The 16828-nt window shown below is 45.2% G+C and overlaps 1 protein-coding gene across 1 annotated transcript in view; it reads left to right on the top strand.

Moving 5' to 3' along the window:
* Positions 1 to 16828, top strand: part of PAPPA (pappalysin 1) — a 181665-nt gene that overhangs the window by 123883 nt on the left and 40954 nt on the right. The window contains exons 11-13 of the mRNA XM_009282252.2: positions 3887 to 4000; positions 4409 to 4544; positions 8179 to 8392. Coding sequence (XP_009280527.1) covers positions 3887 to 4000; positions 4409 to 4544; positions 8179 to 8392 — 464 coding nt within the window. The remainder of the gene's footprint in view (positions 1 to 3886; positions 4001 to 4408; positions 4545 to 8178; positions 8393 to 16828) is intronic.

Genomic DNA, 16828 nt, shown 5'->3' on the forward strand with positions numbered 1-16828 from the left:
TTGCCCGATGGGAAGGACAGAGTGGGATGGCATCTGTTTGTATTTAACCCACTCCTGTGGGGAGGTATATCCTTCACACGTGTATGTGCTTTGTTTGTCCCTTCTCTTTGTAACATCTGAGCACCTTTTTGTGGCTAATGGCTTTTACCCTCAAGATACCCGTGTGACGTGGGGGGATGATATCATCCTCGTCTTACAGACGGGGGCCTCTGGCCTGGAGAAGCCAGGTGTTGCCCAGAAGGTTGTAATGGGGCCATGCACTGGGCAGAGTCAGGTTGAGACCTAGTCCAGTGGCCAGTCCGCAGGATCAGTGATCCTTAACCTGTAGTTCGTCTGCAACAGGAGCCCATCAACACAACTTAACATTGCCTGAAATCATGGGTTGACTGGGAATCATTCACAAGGGCGCCTTCCAAAATTGCTCTTCAGCAAATTTTCCCATATTACTTTGAAAGAAAATATTATGAGGAAATGGAGTTGATTGCAATAGTAAATGCGTTTTAGATGTGGCAATGAACTAAGCGCTCCCAATATATCACTTTTCCCTTTCTGCTGACAGATTCCTCGGTCCCCTTGAGTAAGAGAAGGAAAACAGGAGAGGCAGTTTGAAGAACATGTTGTCCCTGTGATTGACAAGAGGTTGTATAAATCAGTCAAAGGGAATCCTCCAGGCATTCCCTCTTGTGGGAAGATCCCACAGTGCTCTCTGGCCTTGTTCATTCTGTCTCTCGATGTTTGTGTACAAAATGTGTGGGTGGGAGACGAGCTGGATTAGAACCTCTGAGAGGAACAGACATCAGCTCTTTTAATTGAAAGCAGCTTCCTAGGGAGGGGTATGACATGGGCTTCCAGTAAGTAGACACAAATAGTCCCCAAATACTTTGGAGCAGATACTAAGCTCCTGTGGATCCCAGTTGATGTGTGGATCTGAGAAGCTGGATAAGCCCCAGTGAGCAAAGTTTTGAGTCCTGAGTGATGCTGTCATTCTTCAAAGCAAATACTTCAGTGTTTGGTAACACCCTGAAATGAAAAGTACATCTATCCCTTCTTCCCTCCACAGCTGTCAGGTGCTTTAGCTGCTGTTTTGCATCACTGTGGCAAAATGGAGGATGTTAGGAAATAATTTATTTCTCATAAGCGTGAATTCCTATGAATTTGAAGGAGAGATGATGCTCTGTCTTCCAGGCCATTGGAACTTGTAGCTTCAAAGTGGTGGTACTGCAGTAATAAGTGCCTTCACGCTGCTGCCATCTTCTAGGGATGCCTTAAAAGCAGAGGTGTGAAAGAGTCTCCCAGCAAATGGTTCTCAGACTTTGCAGTTGTGGTGTGACGCTCAATAACTGCGTAGAATTGAAAAAGGGATGTATTTACCACGTGCGTTAGAGCCTATTGAGATGGTGGAGTCTGTAGGTGATAGGGACTGCTTATACAATCAGATTGTTATTACAAAATCTTAAAAGAACTTTTTTGCCATTAGCTACGTTTACTAGAGAGCAGCTAGCATAGAAGAGGCTCTTTGTAGCTACTCCTAATGTCATGTCTGTTATTTTCCCACACTTCTCAATTATACTCTTCGTACCACTTTGAAACACTTGCCTGAGTAGCGATGGATCAGCCTCAGCAGGAGGAAGCTTATCTAACCTGTTCAAACCAGAGCAGTCTACCGAGTCTGCACACCTCAGTAGCACGCACATGTCTCAAACACAGGCTCTTTATGCAACGTTAAGTTTTTTGCTAATATTCTCAGGCAGAAGCAGAAAGCGCTAGAGTTCACACACGCACACAAATCAAACAAGGCATTTAAAAGTTATCAGAGATTTCCAACCCACCTCAGCAGGGGTTTATTTTGGGTTTGATTCAAACTTCTGGTGAAGGTCTGGGTGATTTCTTAATACAGGTTTTCACTCATCCATGTGATTTAAGTGGCACTTAAAGTGCACCAAACGTCAGTACTTTTGTTTCTTTCAACCACCTTTTTGGACCGATAGAGCAGGAGGAGATACAAAAATAAGAACAAAATCATATAAAAGTAATGAGACCTTTGTTCATGTCAAAGAGCTCTCCGACCATATAAATTGCAGATGCGGGTAAGATAAATTCCCTAGCTGGAGAGGTATTAAAATAAAAACCATGCTCCCAACAAGAGACAGGCTGCTGAAAATGCAAGAAGGGAGAATTGTGAAATGGTACATGTCGAATTGCTGGCCTGGATTTCAAATGCCAAAGATAGTTTATGTAAAGCCTTGCTCTGCTGTAAAATGTAACACTATCCACTGGCTAGCCTCAGTGAAGCTTGGTCCCAGTTGTTTTAAAAAATAAATAAACTAAAAATCTTCTTCCAGCCCATTATAGCTGATTTATGTTTTGCCCATAGATTCCTCTGTGCTGGATCTTGAGGGACTCGGATTATAGAGGTGATTACCTCACTTTTAGCCAATCTGGTTTCTCATTCCCAGGCATCCCAGGCTCTCTTTGCATTGCCCAGACTTTGCCTGCCGAGACCAAGAGGGCAGTTCCAATCAGAATTACCGAGTGGGCATAGGATTTTGAGTGGTTAAAAACCATCTCTGTTAATTCTCTTGTTTCACTTCAGGGTTTTCTTTTTGTTTTAATAATCAGGGAAATTGCTTATGGGAACAGCTTTACTGACAGCACATCACCACCTGATTGCTCAGTTCAGGCTCTGGTCTTGGAAAGAAATTTAATACTGTCCCCAAGTGTACATGGCCTCAGTTAGCACCTAGCGCAGGTGGTCTGTGTGATCAGTCGTAGGCTCTCCTGTGGCTAGCACAACTGCTGGAGATGGTTTGGCCTCTTGCGTTACATTCACACAGCTCCATTGCCACTATACTGTGTGACCGCAAGGAATTCCGCCTGTCCCCATGACTCTGGTAATGACAGTCACTGAGTTCACCAAAGTGTTGTGAATCTTAACACGTACCCTTCAGATGGTCCAAGAGCCTCAGCTGGAAGCATCCTTCTAATGCCGTTGTAGCCTTTTGCGTGGTGGACATTTCCTTCCGCGTTCTTATTCAGGGAATGAAGGCTGTAGTCATGCGTGTTCCTTTTTTGAAGCGGCTTCCCTGAGCAGTGTGGTTTCAGGGTAAATCCTAGCATTTCGTGCAGTTTCATTTTCACATCTTTCTTACATACTGACGGCACTGCAAGGCTCTCTGGTACTTAAATTCAGGCATTTTCTTCTTTGAGCTTTTCATCCATGCCAGCTCTTGGGATTCATCTACTTGTTCTTTATTGAAAAGAGCAGTTTGCTTATAATCCCACTGCTGCCTGCCATGGAAAGTGCTGTAGGTGTAGGAAGAAGGTGATTCCACTTACAGAAACTAGTTAACAAAACAAGAAACTAGTTTGCTTAAATTGGGTTGTAGAGTCAGGCCTTTCCTGGCTACACTTGCTTCCAAGTTTACATGGCCATCTGTGGCTTCCCTGGGGTTACAGTAACATGCAGGTTTAAATAGGGCATTGCTTGAGTACTGTGGAGAGCATCTGCAGGCTGTCTGTGCTGTGAGTTGGTACGTTCAGAAGTGATCGTCACTTTGACTCCAATGGCAAGAATCGTGGTCCATTTGGGTGGGAGCAAAGTTGTTCTGAATGCCGTCAAAGACCTCGTACCAAATTAAGAGGAAACTGTTGGCTGCCATCCGGCTGCTGTGAGTCTTTAGCTCCTTTTCATGTTCCAGTTTTTCTTATTGAGGTGGAAGACCTGAAAACTTAACTTTTGAATAATCTCATGGTATTTAGAAACGTCATTATTGTGTGTTATTTTATTCTAGCAGTGCACCTGGACTTTTTTCCCCCACTTTAAACAGTCATAATCCTTCCTTGCTGTCATCTACGTCTGTTTTGCTGTTTCTTTTTTGTCCTGCAGATGTGTCGAACTAAGGTGATTGACTTGAATGATGGTGTCTCTCAGTATGCCTGGTATCCCTGCACGGCCAACTTCCAGTACTCCCACATGACACAGACCATTTTCTGGCTGAAGGTAGGAAGTGCACATGTCATTCAGAAGTCTCCTCTTTGCCTGCCTGTATGAAGTTTCTCCAACAGGCAAAATATCATGGGACAGCCTTCCCAGGGCCAAGCTGCTCCTTTCTTTGAAGTACGTTTAGTGCAAAATAGCAAAACAAAGTCTCTGAGCACTGTCTAGAGAATCAGTGGTGAAGTCCCCTCCTGTGACAAGGCTATTGAATTTCTGAGAGGTTACAGCCTCCAGCTGCAGGGCTGTTTGACTCGAGTTTATCTAGTTTGTGTAGGAGAGATTGGAAGAGAAGCCTTCTGTGTGACCTGGGATGGGAATTGTTATTTTAAAAGTCCTGCACTGACTCTTGGGTTTTTTTAAAGCCCACCACAGTTCTCCACCTCAGCCTTTGCGGGGCTTTTGTTTTCCCAGGCTTATTTTTCCCAGCCTATGGTAGCTGCAGCAGTCCTAGTTCACTTGGTCACTGATGGGACCTATTACCTGGATCAGAAGCAGGAGACCATCGGTGTGCAGCTGTTTGACACCAAAGAGCAAAGCCATGATCTTGGTAAGATTGTATTTTATCCGACTCTCTCTTTTTTGCTTGCTTAATCTGTTGGTACCCCCATTCACAAACTGACCGATACTCCTGCTCAGCTTTTCCAGGATCAGACAAAAAAAGTGCTTGCTTAATGCTCCAAGACCTGACTTTGACTAGTTTGTTGAAAATGATGCATCATTTTATGCAGATATTTCTCCATGACTGTTCACTATGTTTTCAGAAGTGATTAGTTCCTCTTTAGCCATTAAAATAAGTACTATTGCAATTCTTCACGCACAGCACCTCCCTGGAGAGACATTGACAGTGATACAGGTGAACTGCTGGAAGCAGGGAGTGAGGGACCTGCACCAGCTGGTGCAGCAAACACTTCTGCTTCGCAAGGTGTGGTTGGGCGGATCTCTAGTCCTGTTTGCAGGGAGGTTTCCACAGCTATTTAATGGCCAAAATTTTTCATGCAAGGTATTTCAGATTTGATGAAGGTCTAACACCAGGGCCCTTGCAGGCTGCTTGCATGGCCTCAAGCAGATGTGCCTGACAGAGGCTGTGGACCTGCTAGTTGTGCTGAAGTGCCAGGATAGACCATTTTTGTCTCTACCCTGGGCACGGGTCCCTGAACCTGGGAAAGTTGTGTCTGGTGAATTGATTCTGGCTGCATGTAAGCTCCAGGACCAAGATGCTCACCCTAGCTCCCAACTCTGTGTCAGGGTAGGACTTGCATAATCCCTTTCCAGCTGTCCCCTGCCCTTTTTTTCACTGGGAAGAAAGCTGGCCATGTCATACCGAGAGCAGTTTTTAAGGAAACATAACTCCCTTCCCCCAGCTTTCTGTTTTACCGTAACTTTGCAATTTTGACAAGCTGAAACTCAAATGAACTTCCTACTAGTGATGAGGAGGAGAAAGGACACGCACAAGTGACAGGTGTTGGATGACTATCCAGGGTAAAATATAATTTGGTGGGGTGTGGAGGAAAAGAAAGAAAGTATGTGTGGTGTCTCTTGTCCGAGAACAAACCGAAATTCATAGCAAGTTGTGCAGGTTGAGTCAGGATGGGTCACGGTTTGGCAGAGCCCCTGGCTTAGTCTTATCCTCCTTTTGCAAAACAGTGGCACATAGCTCTTTCCCTCTGAGAAATAAATGATGGAGCCACAAGCATGCCAACAAATACTTAATGTGACATTTTATAGAGACAGACAGACAGATTGTGAGAGAAAGAGAACAAGAAAGAGGAGCAAAGAGGAAACTGAGGGTTAGGTTTTTAAATCCTCGATGAAGTTGCAACGTGAGTTTGGCATGGCTCAGACTGACACCTGGAGATCTTCGCAGCTGAAATGCTGCCTTCATGATGGAAAAGCCCCTCTGACCTTTTCAGAAGAGGCTGGCCTGGAGCAGAGGAGAGGTGTAGGTAGGCTACCCAGCAGTTCTCACTGAGGCAGAGCTCCCAGTCACTGTTTTGTCTGAGTTCTGGGTGCGGCGTTAAGTCCTTTTCCCACATACTGTATTTGATGTGTTTGAATTGTCACTGTGGCAAGCTAGAAACTGCAGCTGAAATGCACTGGTGCAGGACTGACTGCAGACGGTCAGCCAGCCTTAAGCAGAAGCCAGTGGCAAACTAAAAGTACATCCAAAAGGAAGTAGCAATAATTTAAAGCTTGATCAGTCCTCAGTGTGCTAAAGACACTCCCATGAGCAAAATGCAGTCTATGCAGAAGTGCAGTTTCCCACCTTGATCAGAGCAAGTTTTTTACCGTGTGGACTCCCAGAAGATAATGAGAAGCTTCTTCTGGGTCTCGGTAGGAGATGGAGAGGTTGAGATGCCAAACGCCTCAGCGCTGTTAGTTCAGAGCCATTGCAGACACTGGGGTTTAGCTGCTGGGTACTTTGCAAGAGCTGTTGAGTGTTGAATAGGTGGATACAGAGCTACAGAAACAGGGGCAAGCATAGAGACAGCTCTAACTCCCCTGCCATGGGCACCTGTACTATCTTGAGTCTTTTTTTGCTAATGAAGGCAGGTTAGCTAAATGAACCTGACCTGTTTGGTGCCCGTTTACCTTGTCTGGGTCAGAAAGCACCAGCAACTGCAGCACAGCTCTGAGGGACTGTTTTGTTGTGGACACTACCCGAGTGCGAGGAATGAAATTGAAGTGAATAAACAGCCTCATACCATAAGGTCTTTCTTGGCTTTCCATCAGAGAAGGCAGAAACTTCCAAGGAATTTGGGAACCCGGGATTTCGAGTATTAACTGCACCTGTTTGTAAGTGAGAAACGTGCACCGTTCCACAAGGAGCTGATATCAAAAGACCTGTGGGAGGCAAGTAGACAGGGAGGTTATTTCAGGGTCAGGTAAAGACCAAAACAAAAAGAGGTTTGCTTTTTTATTTTATTTTTTTTATTACAGGAAGATTTTTTTAAAGTAGAGGGTGGGAGATAGATGTTTAAAGAGAGTGGTCAGAAGTCTGTCTTAATTCACAGGAAATCACTTTCTAAGGAGAAAAATGAGAACTTTTTTATTCCTTCCCTTTTAAGTCAGAAACCTGAACTGGAAAAAAAATAATAATAATAGAAATCCCTGAGCCAGTTAAACATGCAAATAGAATTTATTTTATTTTCAAATTCGTAAGTGTATCAGGGTAGCCAAAGGGCCTGGGCCAAAGCCGTTGCTGGGGGAGCTCCAGTGAAGCGAATGGAGCTGGAGCCAAGTGATCCTCGGAGCGATGCCACGGAGCCGCGGAGGCAGGGCTTTGCAGTCAGCCGTCAGGCCGTGAATCTCAATTAATGAATTCTGAGGCTAGCCGACAGCTGTCTGTCCTTTGAGTTACCCCTGAGATGGATTTGGCCCATTTGAATTCAGGTTGCCTCTACTTGAAGGTGGGAATTTCTTCCCGACTGTCACTGAGTGCCTTCTCTGCTGAAGAAAAGGGATTAAGAAGTCTCCTTGTCACCTCTCTGGTGCTTCTGTGCACCTCGACCTCTTGAGACACTGTTATTTTCCCGAGACACAATTATTTTCTTCTCAAATGAGATCACCTGTAAAATCCTCAGGGGGTCCATCACCCTCGATTCTCTCTCCAGGACCATCTTTGCCTTTTTTAGCAAAGAGCAAGATACCCTAAGGCTGAAAACCATCAAAAAAAAATCAAAACTGGGCACATTTAGTGTAGAGCTCATGCAAAAAAGTTTTATGCTGAGTGCTAATGACATGCACAGCTACAAACAAGCCACTGGTGCACTGCCCATGGTGCACAAAGCCACCCAGCCTGCCGGCACCATTTGATGCGCGGTATAAAGGCTCCAACTGTCCTCTCAGACCAGTTTTACAATAGTGCGACTCCGCTTCCTCCGTGATGGTTGCTCCTGATTTAACAGAGCACAATAGAAACGTAGCTGTGGTCTAAAGAAACTGCTCTGAGAGCCTGCCGCGCTCACGGAGAGAATGGCAGCCTTTCTTCAGCTGTCTGGAGGGATATACTTCTCGGCTAAGCTCTCCAGAGCGATTTGGGAAGCCCCTCCAGGCAGCTTACCATAACTTTTCAGCTCTATAGGGCCGTTCCTATGGGTGAAATGCTTCTGAAGTGCCCACGGCTTCGGGAAGCGATTGTGTTAAGTCTGACCCTTCTTCTGATCTTGTCTCTCCTCTGGCAGGTGTCCACGTCCTGAGCTGCAGGAACAATCCCCTGATTATCCCCGTCATCCATGACCTCAGTCACCCTTTTTATCACACCCAGGCTGTCCTCATTAGCTTCAGCTCCCAGTTTGTGGCCATCTCCGGGGTGGCCCTGCGTTCCTTCCACAACTTCGACCCCATCACCATCAGCAGCTGCCAGCGAGGACAGACCTACAGCCCAGCGGAGCAGAGGTGAGCCTGTCAGCTTGCTTCCTTCTGCCTCGCCACCCACCGCCCCCCGCGCCGCCCGCCTGCGCCGGGGGTTAAGAGGAGGCAGGAGGGGCACAGCAGCTGAACCCTGCTGACCCTTTTGTGTCGCTGGTAAAAAACCGGCAGTGTTCTCATTGATCAGGATGGATGGGACATTTAACCCGCATGGGATACTGTTAGTGAATTATTTCCTCTTCCTTTCTCCTCCCTCCTTTATCCCAAGCTTGGAATTGGGGCCAGTTAACTCTCCATACATTCCCCAGTACGGCATCGTTTTCCCCACTCACACGCCGGCCTCGATCTAAACCACTTTGTGCTGCTAAAGGGACCTCCCACGGAAACAGTCGCGCGGAGACAAAGTGATGCTTGTGCCCTGGCGGGGCCGGATCCTGCAAGGTGCTCGGTTCCGTGTGGCGGGTGCTTGGCCACCAGCATTCGTGGTGCTTTTACGGCTGGGGAAGGGCCCTCAGTACCTCTCCGGATCCGGCCCACGTTTTGAAAAGCTCTGTGGGACCCCTGCAAGGTGCTCGGTTTCGCGTGTGGGGGGCTTGGCCACCAGCATTCGTGGTGCTTTTACGGCTGGGGAAGGGCCCTCAGTACCTCTCCGGATCCGGCCCACGTTTTGAAAAGCTCTGTGGGACCCCCCAGGATGAAAGGTTTATGGCTACCGTTTTATTCTTGTTGTTATTACAAACACATCAATAGATCACCACTAACCCCTCTCAGTCTCTGCTTTACAGCATCCCACAGAGACTGTGACCTTTCGTGGCCTCTGGTGCGGCAGCTTCATGGATCCTTTCAGCGATGCAGTGAAAAGAAGAGGGGAGAATTTAGCAAAACCCCTGAAAGAATCATTTTTTTTTTTTCCCTTTGTGAATTCAAAGTTGTGAGCAGTCATCATACCATAGCGGCAGCAATAGTAAAACAAGTTGCATATCCCAGCCTCCTGAGCAAGCTGTCACGTTTTTTGATAATGTTCTGGCTTGTTTCTAGGACCTGCTTTTATTCCAGGAAAAGGCGGGAGGGTGAGAAGGAGGAGAGGGAAGGGAAAATACAATATATAAAAAAAGGAGTATATCTATAGCTAAATCAATCCAGTCAGTGTGTTCTGACCTAGATTCGAGGAGTCTGATCATTCTGTGCAATAGGTTGTATAAATTCAGAGGCCCAAAGACAGCAGGATCAAGTTTCAGATGAGAAGTCTGGTTGTGGAAGTTTGGCCAAATCCCAGTGCAGGAGCGGGACAGAAAAAGAGCGAGAAAGACCCACTGGAAGGAGATGGTGAGAAGCAACAGGGAGCTCAAGAGGGCTGAGACGCAGGACCACATTCCTGCCTCTCAAGTTTTCAGTAGGAATTGAACCATTTGTTCACTTACGAAATTAGAAGTGCTCTGTGTTTAGAAAGTTATTTCCTTAATAAAAAATGCATTCCCCTTAGGCAAAGCTTCAGTGAGCCTCTGAAGCCCAGCAGACTAACCTTTAGAAATCTCTTGAAGAAGAATCACCCGCCGATTGCCTCTTTTTTTTTTTCTTCTTGATTTTTTTTGCATTGTTTTGTTTTTGTGATGCACTGAACCATCTCAGCCCCTTGCTCTCAAAAACTTCCGTCAGAGCCTCGCTCGTTCAGAGTAACGTTTTAGGTCTTGCAGGTTACAGCGCTGGATTGATCATAAAGTTTCCCATGTCGGTCAAGGAACTAGAAACTCTCTGAAATAAAGCCCTGATCCAAAGCCAATTGAAATCAGTGGGATTTTTTTCCATTGATGACAGTGCTATAGTGGAAAATCTCCAATTTGCCTTGTGATGGGATTGTTTTGGGTGACCAGATATGCTTTATTCTTCCGTACAAGAAACTCTAAGCAGTTCGGGTATCCAAGATGTAGAGAAAGTTGTGCATTAAGTCATGCAGCCAGGAAATAGGTGATGCCTTTGCTGTTACCTGCCATCTTTTTCCTTTGTTATTTTACCCAATCCAGGAAGAACATAGAAAGAGGGATTTTTTAAATTTATTTTTAACCAGTTCAGAAGCTGGATGTGCGTTTTGTGCCTCCCATGCTCACGGTCTCCGCATCAGAACTCCTTTGAGTGCCAGTCCCACACTGCCCATCCTTCCCTTCTCCTCTTTCCCCGCTGGTTGCATTTGCCTAATACGATTTTTTAAATATTTATTTAATTTTTAAAGGCTCTTTCCTTCCTATGTGTAAGCATCAATTTTACCGCTTTCATTTTCCTTAGGTAAACATGGATATTTTTGCCTGCTTTTTGGCTTCTCTCTACAAGAGATATTATTTCTCTCTCTTCAAGGAGAATTATTTTGGTTGGAGAGGATTTACAGCCAGATACAGGCACTTCTAGGCAAGGGTGCAGATTTTAAATATGTGAGGGAAAAGAAATATATTGGCCCTTAAAGGTTAACACAGCTTTTATTTTGAGGGTGAATGGATCACTCCCATGGGTTAGTGACAACTTAATAACTGAAAATAAAACATGCGCTCACTCTTCTTTCTTAAAATATGTATTACAGTTAATATTTTAGAAGAGAAAAAGGAGCTTAAATGTAAAAGTCCCATTGAACTTTATAGGTAGTTGTCCTCAGTCATCATTAGCTCTTTTGAAAATCCATTCCATCCTTCTGAAGACATTTATAGAGGGTTTAAAAAAAAAATACTCTGTATTTTCCAGTTGTATTTTTCCAGTTGTTTTTCTGCTGCAGCTGACCACAGGCTCTTTTTTGTTTTCAGCAAAAGTTTACCTCACTGCTGGAGATGTGCTGTAAAAACGACACGCTTTATTTTCACATTGCATCCTTAGACCAGATACAATGGCCCAGTTAGTTCTTCTCTCGTGCTTTATAGCTCAAGCTATTATACTTTTATTATTTCCTATTTAGCCTCGTGGAGTGGACGGTGAAGTTGCGTGTGCAGAGGCAGAGGTATAATTTCCCACCCCGCAGTCACTTGAGCAGCAAGAAAGCCTGGTGCATTGGGGTTGCCTTTGACAGCGGTTCCTCAGAAATGAGGTTTTTGTCCTTTTCACTGTGTAGGAAACATCAGCTGGGGGTCTCCCATCCCTGGCAAGGCAGTCCTTGTGAAGTGCTGCTTTTTCTCGGTGGCATTTCCCGACCGTGTTCACGAGACCTGTCCCTTCCTCTATCACGCCTGGTGCCATTTGCTCCTCTCCTGGAAACTGCAGGCAGGAGGCATGAAAACCCAGGTAGACACCCCAGTTCAGCTGTCAGAATTGTGGATTTCAGGAGTTTCCAACTTTCTAATCCTCCATTAACTCCGTGTTCGTAGTGAAGATAAGCCTCCCCTCCCCTGGAGCAGGCTCTGGCTGCCCGCAGCTCTCCAGCATGCATGCCCCACGTTGTGCTTTCTGGTTAGCGTAGCAAAAAGATTTTCCTTTTCTTTGTTTGGTTAAATCTTGGCGCGAAGTCACTGTTACGGCTGCAAAATGGTTTCTGCAGGGAAGATTTTGGATTTACCTTCCTCCATAAGTGTACACATCAGGGCGTTTGACAGCCGGGGGGGACCAGCACAGTAGACTGAGACCCACTCCTGGCCAAGGCAGCATCGCCTGTCCTTGCCCTGGCCTCTGCGGAGAGTCGTCCTCTGAGCTTTCGCCCTTTGCTGCCCCAAACAAGCCCCAGGGAGATGTAGCCCACTCCAGCTCTTCTCTTTGTCTTGTTCCCTCCTGCTGTCAGCTTCCCCAACAAGAAATGATGAAGATAAATCTTCAGCAGCAGAACAAATGCAACCACCCTTTATAACTCTGGTTATTTTTTTCCTTTTTATAAGGGAGGGGGGGGGGTCTTGTTTTTTTTTTTTTTTTTTTTTGTGATTCAATGCAGCTTTCTCTTTCTCGATTCAGCTGCCTTTCCAGTGCCCTGTGTTCTGTCATTAAGCGCAATCTCTGTCAGCTTGCTTCTGGTGAAATTAATGAATTTCTCACAGAACTGTTAATCATAGAAGCTTTGGTCCGTGACATGTGTTATAATTCAATGGGTTTTTAACCTTCGCCCCATTTTGGTAATTGGCAAATGGCATCATTTGGCTTTTATTAAAGTGGAAGGCGATGCGTTTTCTTTGTTTGCCTGGACAGACTCTGGCAGGGAGACCCACGGGGCTGCTAACGCCCAGGCGCACGGCCCCGCTTCCAGGCTGGCAGGGCAAAGGAGCTTTGAGAGCTTTATCGGTTCAATATGGACCCCCCCAGGCAGGAATATCCCACACAATGGGGTGCAGGCAGGCTGAAGGCAGAGCCGGTCCCCAGGGAGAATGTTGCCCTGCCAGTGGTGGGGACAGTGGTGGGGATGTGCTGGCTCGTGCCTCTCCTTCGCCTACAGCTTACCTGGGGTTGGATGAAGTGTTTTCTGTAAATCTCTGGGTTTATCCGCATTCCTGACGCTATCGGTTTGAATTAAGGTTTTGTTGTGATCGTTATCGGAGTCAGGCCCGAGGGTATGGCAGTGAGATCGCTGAAGGGACTGTAGGTGATGCTACTCTTTTGGTCACTCTCATGGTCCAGATTTGAAGGCAGGGAAAGGGCTAAAAGAAAAGGGCTTGATCCTTCTTCCAGTTGCACAGTTGGCACAGGTTCACCAGTTCCCATCAAGCCCCAAGGATTCGGGTAGATGTTCTTTGAGATTTTGTGTTGGTACAAGGAGACCAATGTGTTTTAGCTGAAGACTGAAGAAGATAAATTCATTGCCACCTCTGCAGTTCATACTTTTTTATTTCTACAACAAGGACTGTGGCTAGCAGCCTTTGCTTTTCAATATGGTGCATATATGTTTGGATTAGAGAGAGAGAACCTGCTCTTGCCTTTAGGGGAATCTCTACAGAGGAGAAGACGAACCCACTGTAAGGATAAATCTGTTAGAAACACCCTCAGAAGATTACCTCTGTGTGAGTTATATGTATGGTGGCGTAGAACAAAACAAAGTATGCTTCAGATCTGCAGCCCAGGCTGGCCTGAACTGCGGAAAAGGAAGTTTTTCCTATGTACAATAGATAATGTTGTGGCTCTTCTCGTAACAAGTGTATACCATGAGCTTTTATGCTCACCTATGCATATATATCTGTCAGAGCTATCACGAAGGAAACAAGTATGTTAAGATGAGTTCTTGGAAAAGTGCTTGACCCCAGGGTTAGGAAAAGAAAGTTTGGCTGCTGTAAGCTTTTCGAAAGAGGAAGTCCTGGATTGTTTTTATGTAAGGAAGGAAGAGTTCCACTTAATTGTTATAATTCTCTATAAACATGTTAAAATACAAATGTTTCTAGGATTGTGTCACTAAGACCCCAATTTAGCAAAGCCCTTAGTTATTTGCTTACATCCCCCTCTAGTCAAATCTATCAGTGGGACTTAACTGTGCTTTTGAAGTTAAGCACATATTTAAGTGCCTTGCTGAATTGGGGCCAATATTGGCACAGAGAAGTAAAGATTTAGAGGCTAATGACTGAGCTCATTTAGATTAGGGATGGGCAGAATGGATTTGAATAAAGTAAGAACTGGCTCAGAACTTCAGCCTATGTGTGAAGCTAACTCAGTTCAGGGCTTTTTACATCATTGAAACGGTCTGCCTTGATCTATATTTTTAACACACTGCAGACAGTGGAAAGCGTGCAAGAAATCCACTGCTCCTTGCGCTCAGCTCGGTGTGAAAATGTTGCTTTAAGAAATCATATACTACGAGGGCAAGAACAGGAACAGGTGAATCCTGAGGTGGACGTAGTAAAATAAACACTGTCAGGGAATATCCCAGGCAGCAACACTTGTTCGTTACATATATATCAGTAAATCATTAGAGTGGTCCTTGGGTCCCTTGCATAGCTTTTGTCGAGACCAGCTCATACTCTGGCAAGCAATTCCCAGGTGCATTTGGGGAGTTAGGATAGACCAGGGATGGTTTGAAATAGGCAGTTTTGATGAAGTCACCCGATTTTGATTGCAAGAAAATGGAATAAGCTGTCCCATGCCAGGATTTCATTCTCAGATACTCTATATTGTTTCTTTCCCAAGGAGGGCATAGTTTCTGGAGCATGTGATGATTAACCACTGCTAAATGGCAGTACCCATGCAAGAGCTTCTGTAACCCACAATTCTGTAATATGGATGTGATGGGTTCTTTGTCTAAACTTCCTACTTGGAGATACTCATTTCTCCTTCTTAATTCTGCATTTGCAGAACTCAATTCAGGATCGTGACTTCAAAATTCATTGGGATTTACGGCTGACAGTAGCTGATACCAAATTGGAACCAGTAGCTAGAGAACCAGAAATATTTAAATTGGAAACATTTGGTGGCAGTGGTTGTTTTTTTACAAAAAGTGAATGGTTGTGTTGTTTGTCACTGAAGTCATTCATATAGAGTTACAGACAGAGCGAGCTGCCCAGATGATCTCCTAACCAAGGCATAATCTGGAGCCTGGAGGGGGTGGCTAAAAATGTTCCCTGGCCATTTAAGAAGACCACAAGGGGACTTGTAAACAGAAAGAAGAACATCACAATAAGTGTTTCTTAATGCCTTTGTCTGTGGCGTTTCAGTTCTGTAGGACTTTTAAGCCCAGGCTTGCTCATCTGGTGTCCTGATATGAACTCAAGAAACCAGATTCTTTTTCTCCTTTACATTGATGGAAGTGAAAAGCGATGCCACTTACTGCAGTGATGTTCCTCCAGATTTCCCTTTGTGCAAATTGCAAAGGTTTTCGTAGGCTCATCCTTCCCTCTGAAGCCATTCAAGGTTGAATTCAGTGCTGCACTGATGTGTAGCACATTGATTCACGTAAGATATTAAATGAAATAGGTCTGCTATTATTTTATTTATCCAACTTTAGTGCAAAAAGATTTTCAGATTTTGCAGGAGTTTTGCAATGGGCAGTCAAGGTTCGCAATATGTGCTTCTGAGAATGGCTTGGCAATGGTGCTCGCTTTTTTCCTCAATGAGTCAACTTCCTCGTCACTGGAGCCCTGGCACGGGAGGAACTCGTATCGCAGCCTCGCCGTCTGAAAAACAGAGGGGAGCAAAGTGACGGTTAACCTTCATGGGTAGGTGTAACTGGGACATGTAGGGAGGATTCGACAAGGCGTCATTCATCATTTAGACTCTCACTCAACGTCCATGTTCAGATTTTCTTGCTAATGTTAATTGGCGACTTACTCAACTAGCAGTACCATGAGGTCAGTAGTAAGGTACTGCTCTGCTCAGGGAGCCACACTATGTGAGGCTGCCCGGGGGGCTGCTGCCGAAACAGAGTAAGGTCTGTGGTTCACATTCCTGGGTGATTCATGCTGGGCATTTACAAGACAATTGCACATGGCTGTTCTCCACACCTAATTTCTCTGCAAGAGAAGACCACCTGGGCACTAGGATATACTGTCCACTTGTTCTTCCACCGTCTCATCCACAGTCTTATTGATCGGTGCAAAGTGAAATCAATGGCAGTTTAAATTTGTCTGTCAGGCTGTGAGTTGCAGCGACTGGAAAACATGCGTGAAACCCTTGGTATGGAGGGGGGATCCTGCTGAAGGCAGGATCACTCTGTGTAGGTCAGCTCTGGCAGAGGATCATCCGTTCTGCAGAAGTAATGAGCATCACAGTTGTAGTGCTGATAGACAGGGCGCTGTTTGTTGCTGTTTGTTGTTACACGGGTATCGAGTTGGCCAACACAGAGGTGGAATTCTCCTTCCTCAGTCCTGCCAGTGGCAATACTTTGTGCACAATGAGGAAATAAGATCTTTCTGAATGTAGGAATTGTTTGTGGCTCATCGCACTCCAGGGAAGGGCCGACACTGAACAAGCAACCTTAAATTACAAGCAGCGGGCACTTCCCATACAGCACTCGTCTGGGACAGAGATATGAGTTCTGGAGGTACATAATACTGTCGTTTAATCCGATCTAGAGCTCAGTAGAGACATGTGCAGATGTTCTTCTCTGTCAGTAACATGGGGATAACAATACCAGCCCAGGTGTCTCACAGGGGTGTCATGAAAATTAATTAGATAATGTCTGCACAACACTTTGAACACAGCAAAACACCACGTACATGCTAAGTCCTGTGCTTACTAAGGTGGATGGGGTTTTGGTGGCTGTTAACCCTTTTTCTAGGAGACAGAAATAGCTTGCTTGTAATGCATTTCAAAATATGTGTATTGATGCATCGCTTTCCCTTCTTTCTATAACTTTCTGTGTTTCAGGTTCTTCCCTACCCACGTAGACGGTGAAATAAGTCAAGGTTTTCCCTCCTCAGAATTAATTTAACTCTATTTAATTTAAATTCATTTTAATTTTCAGCAGAGGCATATCACCTTGTAGGAATCCTTAACCCCAGAAATTTTGTCTCTAATCCAGCAAAACGTCTTTGCACATAGAATCATAGAATCATAGAACAGTTTGGGTTGGACATAGAATCATAGAAT

The sequence above is a fragment of the Aptenodytes forsteri genome, unplaced genomic scaffold (genome assembly GCF_000699145.1).
Source record: "Aptenodytes forsteri isolate BGI_AS27 unplaced genomic scaffold, ASM69914v1 Scaffold325, whole genome shotgun sequence".
In the NCBI taxonomy this organism is placed as follows: Eukaryota; Metazoa; Chordata; class Aves; order Sphenisciformes; family Spheniscidae; genus Aptenodytes; species Aptenodytes forsteri.